The following is a 20,527-nucleotide window of genomic DNA, read 5'->3' as shown; positions in this document are numbered from 1 at the left end:
CACTTGATGTTTGTTGTCCAAGTGCCTCACCACAGCACTTCACGAGTTAAAGTGTCTGTTCTAAAATCATAAAAGGATGCGTTTTGTTTGGGAATCGTCTAAACTCCGAGAGTCCTCATAAAATTAGTGTCGCTTTCAGAAATTGTGAACATGAATTTGCATTTATATAGCGCTTACGCCCCCGATGAGACGTTGATTAATGTGAACAGGGAAACAAATCATGTTCGTGACAAAGAAGGAATCATTCTTTCAGCCCAGTTTCAATCACACGTCTGTATTTCAGGTTTTCCTTTCCTTTTGCAGGCACCTGACTTAGACCCGATCTAGTGACTGGGTGAAGCTACATATTGGCTTCTTATTTATTGGCTGAAATGTGACCAGTTAACTTTTACGAAGGGTGGCACTCTGTGCTCAGCATTTTAATGTCTTGCAGTCTCTTTGAGATACAGACATATTTTTGAAACAGCTGCTTGTGGTGCAGCAGGTACTGGAAGATGCTGCAGGGGAGGCACGTCCAGATTTAGGCTGCAGCGGTCAGGGCTATTGGATCATAGGATTTCAGTAGGAACAACAGCCACTGCCTTTCGGATGTTGAAGATTTCAGTGGCTGCTGGTGATTGATGGCTGGTGGCCCGCCTGTATAGCTGTTTCGCACTTGGACAGAGTGTGTTTGTTTCATGTGTGTGCCACGGACCGAGCCCTTCTCTGATCACACCTGCGTGCTCTGTTTACCTTCCCAGAGTTCCTCGCTCCCTCCCACGCCGGTGAGCGCCAGCTTCCCGCCCCGGCTCTGCCCGCTGTCTTTCGGAGAAGGCGTTGAGTTCGATCCATTGCCACCCAAGGAAGTAAGGTAGGAACCACCTTTATTAGAATCTGTTGTCTTTCGATCCCTCTGTGCTTCCTGCAAGGGCCACGAGATTCTATTGCTGCCTCTGCAAAGGGGACCACCAGGTCTATGTGCTGGGAGAAGGGCGGTGGGGGGTGGGGGTTGGGGGGGGGGGGGGGGGGGAGAGAGGTGGACGAGGCCTAGGAATTGAGTCTGTCTGTTGCTCTCTGCAGAGTCTTCTGTGCCTTCTGTAAAGGACCCCTGTAGCTCGCTATTGCCCCTTACCTGTAGAGGTATAAGGAGATTTCGAGTTTCTGTTGCTCTCTGTAGATTCCTCTGTGCTTCTTGTAAAGCATCCCTGTTAGACCTGCCATCCTTGCTGTGGTATTTCCCCCAGCATTTTTCCTTCACCCCTCCATTTGCTGGATTCGCTTTTGTTGGCGCTTGGACTCTGTGCACTTTACCACTGCTAACCAGTGCTGAAGTGCATGCGCTCTCTGCTTCACACATGGCTACATTGGCCTACACCTGCTTGTTGCATTTAATTTACTTGTGAGTCCCTAGTAAATGGTACTGCATGTACCCAGGGCCTGTAAGTTAAATGCCTCTAGTGGCCCGGCAGCACTCGTTGTGTCGCCCAGTAAAGTAGCACTTTAAAAACATGTCCACTGCAGCCTGTAGAGCAGTTTTAAACTGACATTTCAGCCTGGCAATATAAACCATTTGCCAGGCCTAAACTTTCTTTTTGATTTCTTATAAGTTGCCCCTGAGATAGGCGCTAAAGGTTCATAGGGCAGGGTGCATTTATTAAAATAGCAGGGCACGTGCACTGGCAGTGAAAATCTCTGAAAGTAGTTTTTCACTGTTGTAAGGCCTATCTCTCCCCTTGTCTAACACTGGGTTACCTTATTACATGTAGAGATAAGATGATTACGCTCAATTGAATTGTAATTTAAAATCCTCTTTAATGGTAAACTCGGATTTTGAGTTACAATTCTGAAATCAGCACTTTTAGAAAGTTGGCATTTTCTTGTCCCAAACAACTGTGATTTTTTACAGGTGTTGTGGGTCACATTACTATGAATGGCTCTTCTTTTGGAATGTATGTATTGCTTCCATACAGTGACACAAAGGGAGCTTAGATGAGGGCAGGATGGCTGGAGTGCATCTGTACACAGCCCCCCTTTAACTTCAAAGGGCTTTGCCTCCAGCACACAAAGGACCAGATATGGGAAGAACTTTCCAGGAGCAGTTGTGGGCGTTAGACAGGATGCCCTCCCACACACAGGCTGGCACCAGGTATACATATTTGACCTCCAGAGCCACTCTTCAGAACACTTCAAAAGAAGGACTGCCCTGCTGCTTGAAGGACTGCCACTGCTGCTCGAAGGACTGCCCCTGCTGCTCGAAGGACTGCCCCTGCTGCTCGAAGGACTGCCCCTGCTGCTCGAAGGACTGCCCCTGCTGCTCGAAGGACTGCCCCTGCTGCTCGAAGGACTGCCCCTGCTGCTCGAAGGACTGCCCCTGCTGCTCGAAGGACTGCCCCTGCTGCTCGAAGGACTGCCCCTGCTGCTCGAAGGACTGCCACTGCTGCTCGAAGGACTGCCACTGCTGCTCGAAGGACTGCCACTGCTGCTCGAAGGACTGCCACTGCTGCTCGAAGGACTGCCCTGCTGCTCGAAGGACTGCCACTGCTGCTCGAAGGACTGCCCCTGCTGCTCGAAGGACTGCCCCTGCTGCTCGAAGGACTGCCCCTGCTGCTCGAAGGACTGCCACTGCTGCTCGAAGGACTGCCCCTGCTGCTCGAAGGACTGCCCCTGCTGCTCGAAGGACTGCCCCTGCTGCTCGAAGGACTGCCCCTGCTGCTCGAAGGACTGCCACTGCTGCTCGAAGGACTGCCACTGCTGCTCGAAGGACTGCCCCTGCTGCTCGAAGGACTGCCACTGCTGCTCGAAGGACTGCCACTGCTGCTCGAAGGACTGCCCCTGCTGCTCGAAGGACTGCCCCTGCTGCTCGAAGGACTGCCCCTGCTGCTCGAAGGACTGCCCCTGCTGCTCGAAGGACTGCCCCTGCTGCTCGAAGGACTGCCCCTGCTGCTCGAAGGACTGCCCCTGCTGCTCGAAGGACTGCCCCTGCTGCTCGAAGGACTGCCCCTGCTGCTCGAAGGACTGCCCCTGCTGCTCGAAGGACTGCCACTGCTGCTCGAAGGACTGCCACTGCTGCTCGAAGGACTGCCCCTGCTGCTCGAAGGACTGCCCCTGCTGCTCGAAGGACTGCCCCTGCTGCTCGAAGGACTGCCCCTGCTGCTCGAAGAACTGCCCCTGCTGCTCGAAGGACTGCCCCTGCTGCTCGAAGGACTGCCCCTGCTGCTCGAAGGACTGCCCCTGCTGCTCGAAGGACTGCCCCTGCTGCTCGAAGGACTGCCCCTGCTGCTCGAAGGACTGCCCTGCTGCTTGAAGGACTGCCTTTCTGTCTGAGAGGGAAGATTTGACCGACTTGCCTACATCCTAAGCTACCCAGAATGACTCCAGGGGTCAACTGACTGACCTCCTGTGTGAGAACAGGGACACAGCAGGAGTCAGAGGGGAATCACCAAAGAGGCTTACCGCTGTTTGCTTGGACACCCTTGCCGAGAGGAGAGAGTAATCCTTGCTACTCTGCGCCCTAGACCGCCCGCCTCCCGCCGCCAGACCCCAGCTCCATCACCGGGTCCGGCCGCCGAGCAGAGTGCGGCGCTGGTTGCTCTCACCACACTACAACTCCCAGCATCCTCGGAGACGCTTCCTGCGTCAATCACGCGCCAGGCGGTGCTTAAAGCTGCTGTAACCCCGGTCGAGGGGGGGAATCACCAAAGAGGCTTACCGCTGTTTGTTTGGACACCCTTGCCGAGAGGAGAGAGTAATCCTTGCTACTCTGCGTCCTAGACCGCCCGCCTCCCGCCGCCAGACCCCAGCTCCATCACCGGGTCCGGCCGCCGAGCGGAGTGCGGCGCTGGTTGCTCCCACCACACTACAACTCCCAGCATCCTCGGAGATGCTTCCTGCGTCAATCACGCGCCAGGCGGCGCTTAAAGCTGCTGTAACCCCCGTCTCGCGGGACGTGAGCGGGACGCCGGGCGAAGCCCGGGCCAAGGGCGGGCCCATTTTAGCCCGTTCTAGACTGTGAAAGACTCGACTGGGCCATCCCTCTTGGCCCCCGCGCCCGATTGTGATTGTGGTAAGGCGACATATATATCTTCGTGCTCCACATAAGTCTGTTCACTACTCTTGTCATCTAAATCTCATTTCAATTTAGCTGCTGTATTGTACTGGGCTTGATTGGCTCACATGTCGAGACAGAAAACCCCCGTCACTCCTGCCAACACCATGGACAATTACTTAGTCCAGGTGGTGGCTAAAATTAATAGTGAACGGAGGTCTTCGCTGGGACTTATGGACTCTCCACCTTGTGCCCAAATTGAAACACTAGATGTAACCCAATCGGACTGTGATGATACAAATGCTATTGACCTACTTATTGAGGAAACTAACGATTGTTCAGTGACAAATGTTTCTACGGCATCTATCGCTCCACGCTTGGACGCCCCCGGGCAGCAATCGCGCTCTAGAAATCTATTTCCATTCCATTCCATTCCACTATTGCTGACTTAATAACTGTGGAAGAGTTAAATATTTCCTGTAACGGTGTAGAGTTAAACAATGAGAGTATTTCCCCACCTACTCCTGTTCCCGCACCAAGAGCAAAAAGAGGGACCACTAAGGTTCCTCCTAAAAGAGATGGATTGCGGTCCAGTAAGAACAAACCAGCAACCCCTCTCAGAAGTAAACATAGAAGGACTATAGAAGGAATAAGGGAGGAAGGGAATGACAGTACAGGTTGGGATGATATGATATCAAGTAAGCTCATGGGTATGTTGGAATCCAAGATATCTGGGTTAATAAAACCTCTTATATCCAAAATAGACCACCTTAATAATAAAGTCAATAAACTAGAGACCATCCTGAAAAAAACAAACGATAGTGTGGGGGAAATTCCAAATCTAATAATAAATAATCTTGAGGAAAAGCAAGACACAGGAAACTTACCAGGGGGGAACACGATTGGAGGTGCAGAAGATATACTAGCCCCAATTCAGCTAATTAGCTCCAGACCTGGTGATAATCCCAACAACCCCACAACCACAGAACCTGTGCAAATTCAGGGTAATACTACAACCGTCGATCCCAATACTGAAATAAGACCTGTTGAATTAATTGTAGAGGCCTCACCATTGATCCTAGTGCTTGCTAATGTTCCACCACTGAAACTAGGGCAGATTGAGTCTCCAGATTCTCTATTAAATAAGGCACTGCAGTGGTTGAGCAATAATATGCATGTATCTCCCTGGGGCAAAGAAAAGCTATCAGATGATTTGCTAACAGCGAGACGGGTAAAGTGGATAGGGACTAAAACCAAGAAATTCCAAGGGGATTGTGTGGTTTTAAATTTTAAGGGCCCTGAAGTACTACCAGACGTCTTGCGTAATATTTTTCCTCCTCAGCACAGAACAGCGGAAATTATTCCACTAACGTTGGATTTCTTTTATAGTAGAAGAGGACTTGTAGCAAAACCAAGTATATTGAGAACCAAGTGGACAGTAGTGGGAAATAGAAGGGCTAGGGATGGCCCCATATGTGAGTGGGGGCTAAACTTGGAAAATCATTATTCTGCCCTATCCGACCTAAACGAATGCGACTGACTCGTAAGCTGTGAACCTGCCCCTCCTAAAAGACAGTTGCCCCATAAGAATGGAAGGACAGGAAACTTGAATGAGTACTTAGCAGGCAAGCAGATAACAGGTTCTAGGGAACTCCCGCTCTTGAAGTACTAAATACAGACATAGAGGGTCCAAATAGAGCCAGAGAGGTGACAGAGAGGAATTCAAAATTGAGGGATGGAGAAATAGTAATCGTAGAAAATGAAGAAATTGCAAATGATCCTGAGAAGGGCCAGACACAACACCATCAAGAGACATTACTATTGTCCCTTGTCTCTTGGATTATAGCCGGCATAGCAAACAAGATAAATACACCGGAATGGGTTGATTTCATTGACCAATACGACATTATTATGTTACAAGAAACTTGGTCACTGACCCCAACCTTTCGGCAGGGGTATTTGAATTTCCATATGCCTGCAATTAGAAATCGAGTGGGTCGTCCCTCTGGGGGCCTGTTAATTTGGATACGTCAGACATTGAATTGTACAATTAAACAAAGGTCCATACCATCCAATGACATCAGAGCTCTTAATATTAGTTGGGAAAATGGCCAACAACTTGTCCTGTTTAATGTCTATGCCAGGGGAGTTGGTGGTGGTAAATCCTCAGAGGTCATAACAACTTTAGAGCAGAACATTGAAATGTTATCACCAACACCTCACGTAATAGTGGGCGGGGATTTTAATACCACCTTCGAACCCTTGGGTGAAGAGGATAGGATCCTGGCCGAAGAGGAGGATGCTAAATGGGGAATACCTCAACTGGAGGTGCCTGCTATCAGGAAATGGAGCACAGTGGCAATTCAGCTAAAGAGTCTCTGTCTATCAAGAGGGTTGAGAGCAGTAAACGGGCCTCACCCTCTGACTTAATAGGGAAAAATACATTTGATAATGGCCGAGCAGCTAGCAGAATTGACTACCTATTATTGGATGTAAGGGTTTGGAGCAAATTGGTAGATATGGTAGTGAAAGAAAAACTAGAAAGTGATCATAACCCCCTATGCCTGACCCTTCACTCCTACCAAGAAGCTATGGAGCTCTCCAGCAAAAATGAAATGGTGACGCAAGATGTTGTATGCTCAAACAATCATCGGCATTTGAAGTGGAGTATGTTACTAGAAGATGTATCTAAATTGGAGGTCCTTAAACAACTAGTAGCTGATGAAGTTAACAAGATTAAGTCCAACTGTGGCAAGTTTAACTTCAAAGACTACATGATGGAGGCCCATGAGAAGCTCTTCTGTAAAATCCAAAGCTTCTTCATTAAAACAGTAGTTCCCAACAAAAGGAAAAAGGATCTAAATAGTCAAGGATGGTACGACAAGAGTTGTAGGTTAGCACGACATAACCTAAGCGCGGAATTGAGAACTGGAAATGCAATAACAGTTAGGATGGCCAGAAACCATTATAGACAGACCCAAAAACAGGCCAAGAAACGCTGGGATGAGGATTGCTGGTATGAACTAAAGGAGGCCTGTGCTGCCAAGGATTCTAAACGTTTCTGGGCCTCAGTAAAATGGGAGAAGGGAGAGATAGCTGCCCAGCCTTTGAACCATGTTGCGAAAAATAATTGGATAGAGTTTTTCCAACCACAGTATGCCCGAAATCCAGCCTTCAACCATGACCAACCCCCCCCCCATGTTTTTTTCAAAAATCCAATATTTGATGAAAAGGATGTAAGTAAAGTATTGGATTGTGTAGCGGGGGGAAAAGCGCCGGGCATGGATGGAATTCCGGCTGACATATTTCTATCGGACCGGAATTCCTGGTGTAGTTATTTTTCAATGTTGGCCAATGCTGTGGCAATGGGAGGGGAAGTACCTGCGTCATGGAAGGGAGCTGAAATTATCCCCATATTCAAAAAGGCGACAAAACTCTGGCTAAAAACTATAGACCCATTAGTCTCATTGACACAGCCCAAAAACTGATGGGCCGCCTAGTCCAGAATAAACTGCAACAATGGATCGATGAAAAGAACATACTGTCACCATACCAGGCAGGGTTTCGCCCCTTAACCAGTAGCCTAGACCAAGTCCTACACTTCCTAACCATCTATTGGAGAAACGTTACACTAAAGAAGGGGACATTGTATGCAGTTTTTGTGGACCTAAAAGCAGCTTTCGACCTGGTCCTCAGAGAAAAACTGTGGCAGACCCTGGCTGATGCAGGCCTAAGTCAGGAACTCCTTACTCTCCTTGTTCGTCTCCATGAAAATAATTTTGCTAAAATCAGGTGGGGCAAGCAAGGAGAAGTAACAGATCCCTTTCCAGTAGAGCGTGGGGTGAGGCAAGGGTGCGTCCTAGCACCGACACTATTTTCAATTTATATAAATGGTATTGTCGAATACCTACAGAAATCCCCTAGTGACGCCCCAATCATAGCAGGCTCCCACGTCCCCGTCCTGATGTTCGCGGACGACACGCTCTTACTTTCACGCACCCCGAGCAGTCTCCAAAAAGTGGTTGATGCCTTTGGTGAATTTTGTGATGGCAAGGGCCTTGAATTGAATACTACCAAAACCAAATTCATGTGCCTTAACCAACAGTCCACCTTCAAAGGTGTAATAAAATATAAAGGTATTCCCTTAGAAAAAGTGGACTCTTTTTCCTATTTAGGCATCATCCTACAGGAAAATATGAAGTGGAAATCGCATATTAGTACAACAGTATTGAAGTTTAGACAGCTAGCAGGCGCAATTGCTTCAAAACATCGAGCCTCGCTAACTAAACCGGTAAATTGTGCACTCGAAATTTACAACATGAAAGTATTGGGTGCCTGTTTATATGGATCCGAACTATGGGGGTTTTCAAATTTGGGAGAACTGGGACGTGCAGAAAACAGATTTTTCCAAGGGCTTGTAATGGTCCCACAAAGCACACCTATATCTCCTCTAAAATTGGATCTTGGCAGGAAAAATATAGAGGACATAGCTAAGCTACGGCCTCTTTTATACTGGAGACGTCTGATGGTGACCCCTGAATTAAGTCACTATGCTGCAGCCCTGACGGATGTTGTTAAGTTTGACTGTCTCCATTGTATCCCATGGCTAAAGGAACTACGGGGACTTCTTGTAAAACTGAAATTGGAACATCTATGGGATACTAATGATGTGGCTAGTTTTCCCTCGAAAGCAAAGTTGAAAGAACTATATTGGGAAATGGTGTACATTACAATGTTTTGTAATGGATCCAAATCAAAACTGACAACCCGATTTTTGGATATAAAAATGTACCCCTCATGCGAACTATTTTGGGACGTAATTGAACGACCGCATGATAGAAAGCTATATTTCCAATTTCGTATAGGTACATTACCAGTGAATGCTTTTAAGAAACACTGGTCTCCAGCATGGGATGAGCATTGTCACCATTGCAAAGATCAAACTGAGCACATTTCCCATTTGTTGTTCTGTTGCCCACTGTACTCGAGTCCAAGGCGCAAATGGCTAAAGCCAGTGTGCCTAAACATGGGCACTCGTAGCCAATCGGTAGCCCTTAGGATACTGGAATCCGATTGTTCCACTCCGTTTGTGGTTGCTGTAGCAAAATTTCTTGCTTGGGCATGGACAATCCGTACTCGCTCGCTAATGTCAATTACAACATAATGAATTATGTCTATTACCATTCCACCATTCCGTCACATGAATTGCTATTTTTTTAGAATAATACCTTATATGAATTGTGAAAATCTTTTTGTATTTTAATATGTATTTTATTCGACTATCAACGTTTAATATGTATTTTAGAAAGTATTTTATCTGTAGTATTTATTGTATTAGGGCTAGGTGAATGCTTTTATGACAAATGTCGAATAAAGCTTTGAAACTTGAACTTGAGTCAGAGGACTCCTGCAACTGCCCAGCTCACCTGCTGCAACTGGCCCTGTCTGGCCATGCAACCGGACCTGCCGGAGCCCTGCTGCTTGCCTCTTGTGCAGTGAGTCCTGGTCCCCGAGAGGTGCCATCCAGGTCCTGGTCCCTTGGCTGGCATCAGAGGGAACTGCTCCCTGCCTTACTGAAGGGTCCATCAAATCCGATGCAAAGACCTGCAAAGCCTCACCGCACAACTGAAAACTTTTTTGGATCCAACGGCAAGCAACGCAAAGCCCCTCTAAGCCTCACCACACAGCTGAAAGCTTCATCAAAACCGTCGCCAAGCAACACAAAGCATCGCAAAACCTCACCGAACAGACCTCGAATCAAGGACATAAGGTACAACTCCCAGCTGCCGAACTCTGTTCTGTGCCCGGCTTGCACTCCATCTCGTTCGGCCTGAACTTGTGACTTTGTCCTGGTACAGTGCAACCAGATACCCTCAGTAGGCGCTTTGCGCCTTTTGGACCTATTTGTATCTAGAACTTTAAAATTCAATATCTTCCATTCTACTGATTGGATTTTTGTTTGTTCTGGTATCATTTTATTTATAAAAATACACTCTGTGTTTCTAAATTGGTTTGCGATTTTGTCTTGTGTTGTGGTTCATCCTGTCAAGATTGTGGTTGTCAGTAAACCAATTTCTTTCAATCCCTGTGTCTCTCTAGTGTTCTCTTGAGTCTCTTTGTTGCTCTCTGTAGATTTCTCTATGCTTCCTTGAAGAGATCCCCTCTGTTGCTCTCTTTGGATCCCTCTGTGTGTCCGGATGGAGTGCGGAGTCCCTCTATTGCTCTCTTTGGGTTCCTTTGTGCTTCTTGTAAGGGCCCTGAGTCTCTAATGTTGCCTTTCAATTTCCCGTTCTCCCTCTAAAAGACTCTCTGTTGCTCTCTTTGGAGTCCTCTGTGCTGGCCGTAGAGGGGGTGGGCATTGAGTTTGTCTGTAGCTCTCTGTTGAGTCCTCTGTGCTTGCTGTAGTCAAGTCAAGTCATAAAATTTGTATAGCGCACTACATACCCAGAGGGTTTCAAGGCGCTTAGGAAGGGGAGGAGGATTATTTGTCAATATCCACGTTTTAAGCTGCTTTCTGAACGCTAGGTGGTTCTGGGTGAGGCGCAGGTAAGCAGGGAGTGAGTTCCATGTTTTAGCAGCCAGGTATGAAAAGGATCTGCCTCCCATGGTGGTCTTGTTGATGCGAGGTACAGTGGCGAGGGCTTGGCTGGAAGACCGTAGTTGGCGGGGGGGGTGTAGAAGGACAGTCGAGAGTTGAGGCAATCTGGTCCGATGTCGTAGAGTGATTTGTGTGCGTGGGTAAGCAGTCGGAAAGTGATCCTCTTATTGACGGGTAGCCAGTGGAGGTCTTTAAGGTGACCAGAGATGTGTTCGTTGCGTGGGATGTCTAATATGAGCCTGGCTGATGCGTTTTGGATTCGTTGGAGTTTTTTCTGGAGTTTTGCGGTAGTACCCGCGTAGAGGGTGTTTCCGTAGTCCAGTCGGCTCGTGACCAGAGCGTGGGTGACTGTTTTCCTTGTTTCGGAGGGGATCCAGCGAAATGTTTTTCTGAGAATGCGAAGAATGTTGAAGCATGAAGAGGATACGGCGCTGACTTGTCTGTTCATCGAAAGTGAGGAATCCAGGATAACGCCTAGGTTCCGTGCGTGGTCTGTCGGGATGGGTGCTTTTCCGAGGGCTTCCGGCCACCAGGAGTCGTCCCATGAAGAGGGGGAAGTACCTAAGATGAGGACTTCTGTTTTGTCTGAGTTCAGTTTCAGACGGCTTTGTTTCATCCATTCGGCAACTTCTTTCATTCCTTCGTGTAGGTTAGTTTTGGCGGTGCTGGGGTCATTGGTGAGAGAGAGGATTAGTTGAGTGTCGTCCGCGTAGGAGATGATGTTGAGGTTGTGTTGTCGTGCGATGGCCGCGAGGGGGCTCATGTATACGTTGAAGAGGGTGGGACTGAGTGAGGATCCTTGAGGTACGCCGCAGATGACTTCAGAGGCCTCGGACTTGAATGGAGGAAGGCGGACTCTCTGGGTTCTTCCGGTGAGGAACGAGGTGATCCATTCAAGTGCTTTTCCTTGGATTCCGATGTTATTGAGGTGTTGTAGGAGGGTGCTGTGGCAGACTGTATCGAATGCTGCAGAGAGGTCGAGGAGGATGAGGGCGACTGTGTCTCCATTGTCCAGTAGAGTTCGAATGTCGTCTGTTGCTGCGATGAGGGCGGTCTCAGTGCTATGTTTTGCTCGGAAGCCAGATTGTGAGGGGTCGAGGGATTTGTTGGCTTCGAGGAAAGCGGCGAGTTGGTTGTTGACGGCTTTCTCGATGACTTTGGCCGGGAATGGAAGAAGCGAGATGGGGCGGTAATTTTTGAGTTCGGTGGGGTCCGCTGTTGGTTTTTTCAGAAGGGCGGTGAGTTCAGCGTGTTTCCAGTCTTCTGGGAAGGTGGCGGAGTTGAAGGAGCAGTTGATGACGTCTCGGAGGTGCGGTGCGATGACGGAGTCTGCTTTGTTGAAGATGTGGTGAGGGCATGGGTCTGTGGGGGATCCTGAGTGGATGGAATTCATCAGGCGGATGGTGTCCTCGGTGGAGATTGGGTTCCAAGCGTTAAGGGTGTTCACGGGGGGATGATGGTCAGCAGATGGTAGGGTGGGTTGGTTTCCGGGTTGGTTGTCAAAGCTGTTGTGGATGTCTGCAATCTTGTTGTGGAAAAAAGAGGCTAGGGAGTCGCAGAGGGTTTGAGAGGGTGTGATGTCGTTGGAGTTGGCCGAGGGATTGGAAAATTCCTTGACGATGTTGAAAAGTTCCTTGCTGTTGTGGGCGTTGTTGTCAAGTCGATCCTTGAATGCTGTTTTCTTGGCTTTTCGGATCAGTTGGTGGTGAGAGCGGGTGGCGCTTTTGAAGGCGTCCTTGGTGCTGGTGGTTGGGTCTTTTTTCCAGGCCTTTTCAAGGGAGCGGCAGAGTTTCTTGGACTTCTTGAGATCATCGTTGAACCATGAGGCTTTCTTGCTGCCAGGTTTGCTTTGACGTTTTTTCAGTGGAGCTAAGGTGCGATGTGGGTGGAGGAAGTGACTAGTTGTTTAAGTCCGAGGTTGGCGAGGTTGTCCAAGAGGGTGGTGGTGTTGCGGTCGTTGGTCTTTTCAAGGTGAAAGTTGAGGTCTCCCAGAAGGATGTAATCTTTGGAGGGGAGTGCGTGTGGGGTGATGAAGTCCGTGATGTCTTCACTGAATGTTGCGCGGGGTCCTGGTGGTCTGTAGAGGAGAGTGCCTCTGAGTGTTGTTTTGGGATCGATGTGGATCTGGAAGTGAAGGTGTTCGGAGTTTGCGAGATTGACGTCGGAGCTGGTTGAGATGCGGATAGATTTCTTATGGACGATAGCGATTCCTCCTCCTGTGTGGCTGGTACGGTCTTTGTGGGTGATCTTATAGTCTTCAGGAATGGCAATTGTGATGTCTGGTGCGGAGGAAGCATTCATCCATGTTTCCGTAAGGAAGGCGATGTCCGGAGAAATGGTGTCTAGTAGATTCCATAGGTCAATGGCATGACTGTGGATCGATCTGGTGTTGAGAAGGATGCATTGTAGGTGGTTGGGGTCGGGAATCTGTGGTGTGGTCGTAGCAGAGATGTTGTCGGTGCCGCTGAATTTGCAGGAGTAGCAGGAGAAAGATCCATGGGTGTGTCCAGGAGCGGCTTGGACGCAGTTGGGGGCGCGGCCGGGGTTAAGGGCTAGGAGGGTGGCGGCATCGTAGGTAATGCGGGGGGGCTGGGCAGCGCGAGGGGCAGGGGGTCTGGCGCTGGGCGCGGTCCAGGCGCGGACGGGCGTAGACGGGCTTACCTTTGGCGCACCTTCGGCGTGTACGTAGCGCGTGGACGCTGCACGTGGGGGCATCTGACATAAATGGAGAGTGGAGGGGGGCGGAGCGTGGGAGGGTCAGCAGGGAGGCGGGAGCGAGGTGGGGGAAGGGCCAGGGGATGTACACAAAATGGCAGCAACAACAACAAGCTTTGCAGCAGGGGAAACGGAGGTGCTTTTAAAAATCAAGTATCTCTGAACAAGCACAGCCAAGAAGTGCGCGCTGGCGAAGAAGTGACCCCTGTGTCTCTCTAGTGCGCTCTTTGGGGTCCTTGTTACTTCCTGTAAGGAACCCATGAGTCTCTGTGTTGCTCTTTTTTGATTCCTCTGTGCTTCTTTGAATGGACTCTCTGGTGCTCTCTTTGGAGACCGTTGTGTTTTCTGCATGGGACCCCTGGGTCTTTCTGTTGTTGCTTTTCGATTGTTGCCTTTAGAGTCCCCAATTCCTCTTGGAAGGGAGGCTCTCTTTAGATTCCTGCCTTTAAGTTACCCTGCAGTCTCTCTGGAGATTCCTTTGTGTCACAGGTAAGAGGGGTGTCTCTGAGCCTGGCGTGTGCTCTATTTCTCTCTTTGAATGTCTTTGCTTCCTGTAAGGAATCCTTGAATATCTCCATTGCACTTGTTACATTCCTCTGTGCTTTCTCTAAGGGAGAGGTCTTGAGTCTCTTAATTGCTTGTATCGGATGTAATTGTCTTCCTTGAAGAGAGGGTCCACAATACCTCTACTATTAGTGTTAGTTTTCTCTGAAGGAGGATCCTCAATTACAGATACGGGTGTCTTAGGATTCATCTTTCCAGCGTTCTAGTGTCGCGATTGCTGCTGTTACCCCCTTCCCTTGTGTAGTAAAGGAGAACCATAATTGGAGTAGAGTGTGTCCCTCACACCCCCTGTCCTCAGTGCCACTGCATATGCTGTATATGTGATAGCAAAACCCCCCCTGAATCCTTATAAAGGTGCACCCTCAATTGTCAGTTCTCTCTTTTACTCACTGTATTCCATGGTGCTGCACTCGAGGACCCTTTAATGAGGACCCTCAATGTTTGCAAATGACGCCTTTGGATTCTTATTTGCTACCTATCGGAGAGGCTCTTTGTTTATTTCTACTTGTCATTTGGTTTATCTGTGCTTCCTGTAAGCCAGGACCCTCAGTTCCAGGTTCTACTGTGTTGGATTTCTCTGTGCTTTCTTTAAGAAAAGACATTTGCCCACCTCCCTTCCTCCCTTTGGATTCTTTGCACTCGTGTAAGACCGGGATCTTGCTTACCTGAATATTCCATTCCCTTAACTGTCCAGTGATGATCTGTTTTGTATGGATGCTTAGGCGAATCCCAGGTGGACTTGTGATCACCTCCTCAAATCGACTCCAAGTCAGGGGACTTCTGTTCGGCCCTACTCTGGCAGCCTCGTTTGCCCACAACTCCAATATCCTTTTTCTCGGCTCCCTTGCTGAGGTGGTGTAGCCCCGAGTAGGTGTCCCATAAATGCAATTCCCGCTAGGTTGTGCACTATCTTGTCTCTGGACTGCCCTTTATTCATCAATATCCACATGAAACGAACTACACCCTCAGTCCGGGCCCAAGCATCCTTCCTCCTGTGAGCCCCACTACCTAAGAACACTACCCCAGCCCACTACCTAAGAACACAACCACAGCCTGGCTATATGCCCCTCTCGCTGACACATCCAGCAACCCTACACCCAGCTGAAGCATCCCTAATCTCTTTCTGACCAACGTTCCTGTAGCAGTCTTGTCCGGGTCACTGCCCGTACTGGCGGAAAACGCTGTAGGGAAAGCGATACTCTGGCCACCGCGTGTCCATCCTTTTAGCCATTCCTCAGCACACCATTTCTGTTCTTGTCAAGGACCACCATTTATAAACTTACCTGACCTTTAAAACCTAGAGACTCGAACCCTTAACCTTCAGAATGAGAGTCTGAGACCTTAACCAGTAAGCCACAAAAAACTCCCCAAAAACGCAGAAAAAACCCTACAGGCCTAATAACAGCCAGGGCCAGACTGGCCATAGCAGGCACCCGGCATTTCCCTCCGGGGCCGCAAGAGTGGGGGCTGGTTTTGGGCCCCTAGGGGCAGTTTTTGTTGTTACAGGGCCATTTTTTTCAGCATAGTTGCAATACCAGCCCATGTTACAAGATCGGCCGAAACCGGTCCTGGCAAGCAGCTCAGCCGCACCCCTAAACACCCGGGGGCCAGCCGAGCACTTTGCCGCTGCTGATTTTGGTTCCGAGTCCAGTCTGGCCCTGATACCAGGCACAGTGTCACCTTTACAAAATGGTGGCTGGTAACCTAATATGTCCTTATTTATATCCTTGGGTTATCTTGTAGCCTTAAACGAGCCCAAACCACAGCAGTCGCTGGACTGCTCCATTTCCCAAATTCTCCCACGGAGCAGACCTCCCTGTGTCCTGCTGTCCCCAAAACCCAAGTTACAAGTGAGAAAAAGTAAATCAAACACATTCAGTGTATTCGAGACATTTGGCACAGAGAAAAGTGTAAATGTATTTCAGCACAGGGCCAATCTCGTAGGGAGTGTAATAAGTTAGGTTTTTGTGACAACGTCTGCAAGACACCAATTACCATAATTCAAGCAATCGAAGCGTCATGCTAAGAACATTTAGCACAGTTTGTCTTAATGCAAACTGATGCCTTGTTCTGTTTTGGCAGCATCAGGCGAAGGATTTTAGATACATTCGTATACCCTGGAATACCATAGTCAAATGTCCCTGATTGGATTGTGCAACTCTGTGTTAAAAATTAATGTTAAATCCCCTTACTGGGAGAGTGGGACTGTTGGAGTCTGGTGCAAAATAGAAATAATGATAGGTACAGAAAATATGTGTGTCTCTGTTGTGGTAGTTTTTTGCGTGCCCAAGTAGTGAATGTGTGAATGCACAAACACTTCTTCAATAATATGAAATGGAGTTCATTGGTTATGCAAAAATATCACACACAAGAAAAGAGCAAACTTGGGTTCTCGTAGGAAGAGTAAGACATTGGGAGGTTTCTCATAGATCATAGAAGCTTTAGCATTGTAGTGAGTAATTCTGTAGGAGCTGGTTGAATCTAGCAAAATGATTCTCCCATTGCCTTCAGTAAGAACGATACTGTAACAAGCATTTGCAAAGTCATTAGGTCTCACATAATGGAACCTATTGTCTTTGCCAGTGTTGTTAACTGATGCTGTGCAGCATTAGTCAAAATAAATTAATAAAAGGATGCGATGAAGCGCCGCTGGCTGCATTATTTCATAGACATTCCATTCACCATCATACAAGCACATTAATGCATCACCATACATGCATGCTTCTACGAAATGTAGCAGGTTCCATTTTTATTATTTACCGTTCCAAGATGGAGCGGTAAATTAGGAACATGTTATTTCACTAGCTCAATAGCGCTTTGTTTTTAAGGCTGAGGGGCTCCAGCAAGTTACTCGAATAACAGCAAAACAAGCATTTACAATGCAACGGTTTCGCCTTTGTAAAAGTTAGAGCTATTGTCATTGTAAATGACAATTTTTTTTATTTATGTGTTGGTTTTGAAAACAGATAAATAAATGGCATTGTCATTTACAATGCCAATAGCTTAATCTTTCGCAAATGTGAGACCTATTGCATTTGCACCCACACGCACACACACACAGAGCCACCCACACACACACAGAGCCACCCACACAGGAGTGAGGGCGGAGGGATGGAGGGAGAGAGCAGCGTGAATCTCTCAGAATCTAATGAAAGCCCTTCCTAAGCCTGATGTATTGCACCTGGCAGTCACTTGGTCTGCTCTAGCTATTGAATAATTGAAAGGGTCTGATCGGGGGGAGGGGGGACCTTCCCGAGGAAGTGTCTCTACACATGTACATTTCCAGGCGGACCTGCTCGGCTCCCCCTCTCTGGAGCAGCTTTAAGTGTTCCACTCTTGGTTGTGTGTCTTTCCTTCCCTTGTTTATTCGTTTCCTGTCCCTTGCGCTCTTTCTATGGCGGGCGTTTTTGCGGCGGTGGGAGGCGCTGTCTCTTCTGGTGACCAGAGAGAGCAGACACGAGGGGCACAGATTGAGCGAGGAAAGAGGAGGGGTGAGAGGAAAAGAGACGGCAGGAGGGGAGAGAGAGTGAGAGAACGAGAGAAACCGAAACTGTAAGAGGGAAGAAAGAAAGCTGAGAGGGAAAGATGTGGCGGCGTTTGGTGAGGGGGCTCGGCTCTCCCGTCCAATCGGAGAGCAGCGCGCTCGTTTTCGGTCGCGTTGGTACCAGCAAGGTACGGGGCCCTTCGTCGGGGGTTTACTGATCCCGGCTCGCGGTGGTGAAGCTGCACACAGGTTATTTTAGTGCGCTCTGCTCGGGGAAGGCTCACAAACCTTCAGTCTGCACCAAACACGTGTCGATGGATTCGGGGGCGTTCCTGGCGTCGCGTGACGTCGGCAAAAGCCAAAGAATCTCGGGAACGCCCCCGTGTCTCCTCCGGCCATGACGGACGCCTCTCTGTTCCAATGGCTAGCCTCCATTTATGGAGCTAGCCAATGAAACAGAGGGAGGGACTAAGAGTACACACTAAGAAACATAAGATTTCTCTGGAGGTGGAGCCTAACGGCTCCGTTCCCCAGCGAAACCTAAAAAGGGAAGTGTTGCAAGCTTGCAAGAAAACCACAATCTGACTTCCTGCTCTAGGGACTCACAGCAAAACCACTCGCGCCTTCCCCGAAGGAGGGGCGGGCGGTGGGGCCGCGGAGTCCGTGAGGTCGAGTTAGCGCCTCAGACTGCGAAGCAGCGCTGTAGTCTTCTTAAGTCACCAAAAACACTTACAATGCCAGGCTAGAATATACGTGAATACCTTGAATTATGGGTGCATCCCGTCGAGATATCCATCTAGCCTTTTTCACCAAACACGGGCAAACACGGCCCTCTTGTCACTCTTTAACAACGCACGTCACCCAACATAAATAGAAATGATGGTAAAATAATACATGCTCCTGTTACAGCATCAAGACCTCGACAAACTATCTCCATGCTAAAAAAAATCCAATAGAAATACTATGAACTACAAAAATAAAAATACAAACCAAAAATGTGTTCTGCTCAGCTGACAGCTACTACAAGAACAGTATCAAACACATGCTTTTGCAGTGTGTCGAAAAATCAAACATTTAAATAGAGTTACAGATTTGAAATCTTATTGGTATTGCCATATCGAGTACTATCCTATCCCATCGCAGTCTAAATGGCAACAACCTATCCCCATTGCTCATATTTCCTACATCACGTTGTGGGTTAGATACCAAGCCAAACAGAAATTAGGATTACTCGATTTTCGCACAATGAAACAGTGGATTTAGTTCATGCCAAGCCTCTTGATCCCCCAACTAATCTTTTGCCAATTGAAACACTTCACCTTATGTGGGGCGCTGAAGTGCTTGCCTTCATAAGCACTATACTACACCATGTCGGTAGTGTGGATAGAAGGTTGTTCTTTCGGTTTTGATTCCATGTGGGAAGTGCTTCCATGTTGTGCGTAACGACCACTGAGGTGCGGTTATCATGGTATGGGACACAAGGCGTTGCAGTGTGTTGGATGATGAAGCGTAAGAGGCAGACGTGCAGTTATTTGTTTTTTACCATGCTGGTACCTTGGAACTGCTCCATATGTCCCTTTAAAGCGTTTCATGTGATCTAGTGTGGCTATCAGATTAATGTGGCGCTGGCACTCCCCAGGCTTGCCCCTTCATGCACAGGTGGAATATGCGCAAGCAGCATGGCGTTCTGGGGATATACCTATAATAAAAATACACAAGAACTCATTATACAGTCACGCCCAACTGTACTGGTGCTATGCAGTGAGTCACACTAGTATATGCTTCTCTGGAGACATGTTTCCTCACCAAAATGGATCACTGTCCCAAGTCCTCTATAAACCAATATAAGCAGTGCTCCAGGCTTACACAATCCAAGTACAGAGACCAAGCCTGAGCATCAGGTCCAGATCTGGGCATGAGTCACAGCATATTTTATAGTACTCATCTGGAGAATTGTGTGCGGTTCTAGATGGCACACATGGAGCATCATGACCAGTCCTGTGAAATACATCTCCAGGACGATAAAGAGAGACTGGAGACAGACAACAAAAACAAGACAACCATAAGGCCATAAAAGGGACATTCATACGCCAAAAGGAAATATAGAAGACAGGAAGGTACAAAACTGGCAGGCAAAGGCGTCAGAGAATAACACAGGACACTATGAGAGTCAAAGTTCAGATGTAACAGCACTAAAGGTCTGCATAGTTATGACACGAACACGATTCAGACAATAAAGATATGGTCACAGGGTCTAGGAAGGATGATGGAGGAACATAACAAGGAAAGGAAGAATAAAGTCGTAAACTACTTATGGTATACTTATAAAGCGAAGGCAGGAAACATGAAGACTTTATGGGGCACCGTACTCTTTTCGTCTACACACTGTGCTACACCGCTACACCTATTTCACTTCCCCTCTCTTTAAACACTACCTCGCCGCTCCAGTGACAACGCCCATTACCTTCTAGTCCACCCACACTGCTCGAGATACCGCTCACTTCTCATGCCCTCTCCTACTACAGCTCCATTCTTGCCTTTCCTCTCCACTCCTCATTCTAATGCCTTCACGAGTCCTCCCACCCATTATGTCATCAACTCGGTGCTAACGCTTTACATGCCCATTTCCTGGACGCTGCCATCTCCTGCACCTTCGCCTCATCCTGATCATAAATGCCTCCACCGCAGCCCTCTAACCAAGTGCAGCACAGAGTTATGACCCCAGTGTTGTTCGCCCACCCTGCTGCCCCTCCAGCCAGTGCTGGCCACAATCCCCCCCGTGCCACGTATCCCTCCTCCACCTGGACTGCACCCACGGGGCTCCACTCCCTCCTCTGCTCTCCCCCTCACCTCCTTCTCGGTCGCTGTTACTTCAGACTGCAAACACTTCCGGCACCCACCGCCCTCCCGGCATCCCCGGCGTGGCTTACTAGAGGGTGGGGCAAGAGGGGTGGGTGACAGGAGGGTGGGCTAGGCGCGCAGGGTAATGTGGGGCCGGAGGGGAATAGGAGGTGTGGAACAAGCGAGGGCGTGTAGGAGGAGGAGTTACTGAAATATCATGGGTTGGTTTTATGGTCGGGATATGATACTTTTTCAATAAGAGGGCAAGTGTTGTGCATCAATAACTGAGTGGTGTGGACTG

At 48.5% G+C, this 20,527-nt stretch overlaps 2 protein-coding genes across 2 annotated transcripts in view; one reads left to right on the top strand and one right to left on the bottom strand.

The window, feature by feature from the left end:
* RFLNB (refilin B) overlaps positions 1 to 20,527 on the top strand; it is a 41,343-nt gene that overhangs the window by 10,471 nt on the left and 10,345 nt on the right. Inside the window, exon 2 of the mRNA XM_086954993.1 lies at positions 741 to 850. Coding sequence (XP_086811119.1) covers positions 741 to 850 — 110 coding nt within the window. The remainder of the gene's footprint in view (positions 1 to 740; positions 851 to 20,527) is intronic.
* On the bottom strand, positions 1,965 to 6,105 carry LOC147730230 (uncharacterized). Its single transcript, XM_086958417.1, has 5 exons — positions 6,093 to 6,105; positions 2,849 to 3,299; positions 2,491 to 2,790; positions 2,165 to 2,446; positions 1,965 to 2,064 (listed from the first exon to the last, which is right to left on the bottom strand). The coding sequence occupies exons 1-5, from the start codon at positions 6,103 to 6,105 to the stop codon at positions 1,965 to 1,967; spliced, it is 1,146 nt and encodes a 381-aa protein (XP_086814543.1).

The sequence above is a fragment of the Lissotriton vulgaris genome, chromosome 2_1 (genome assembly GCF_964263255.1).
Source record: "Lissotriton vulgaris chromosome 2_1, aLisVul1.2, whole genome shotgun sequence".
Lineage (NCBI taxonomy): Eukaryota > Metazoa > Chordata > Amphibia > Caudata > Salamandridae > Lissotriton > Lissotriton vulgaris.
The sequence above is the reverse complement of the archived record's forward strand: the minus strand, read 5'-3'. Positions and strand labels throughout refer to the sequence as shown.

Bases quoted from the DNA above. Each gene is read 5' to 3' on its own strand.
- LOC147730230 (XM_086958417.1), bottom strand. The intron at 2,791-2,848 runs GTCCTTCGAGCA...TTCGAGCAGCAG, and splicing joins TCCTTCGAGCAGCAGGGGCA to TGGCAGTCCTTCGAGCAGCA. The intron at 2,065-2,164 runs GTGTTCTGAAGA...GCTCCTGGAAAG, and splicing joins AGGGCAGTCCTTCTTTTGAA to TTCTTCCCATATCTGGTCCT.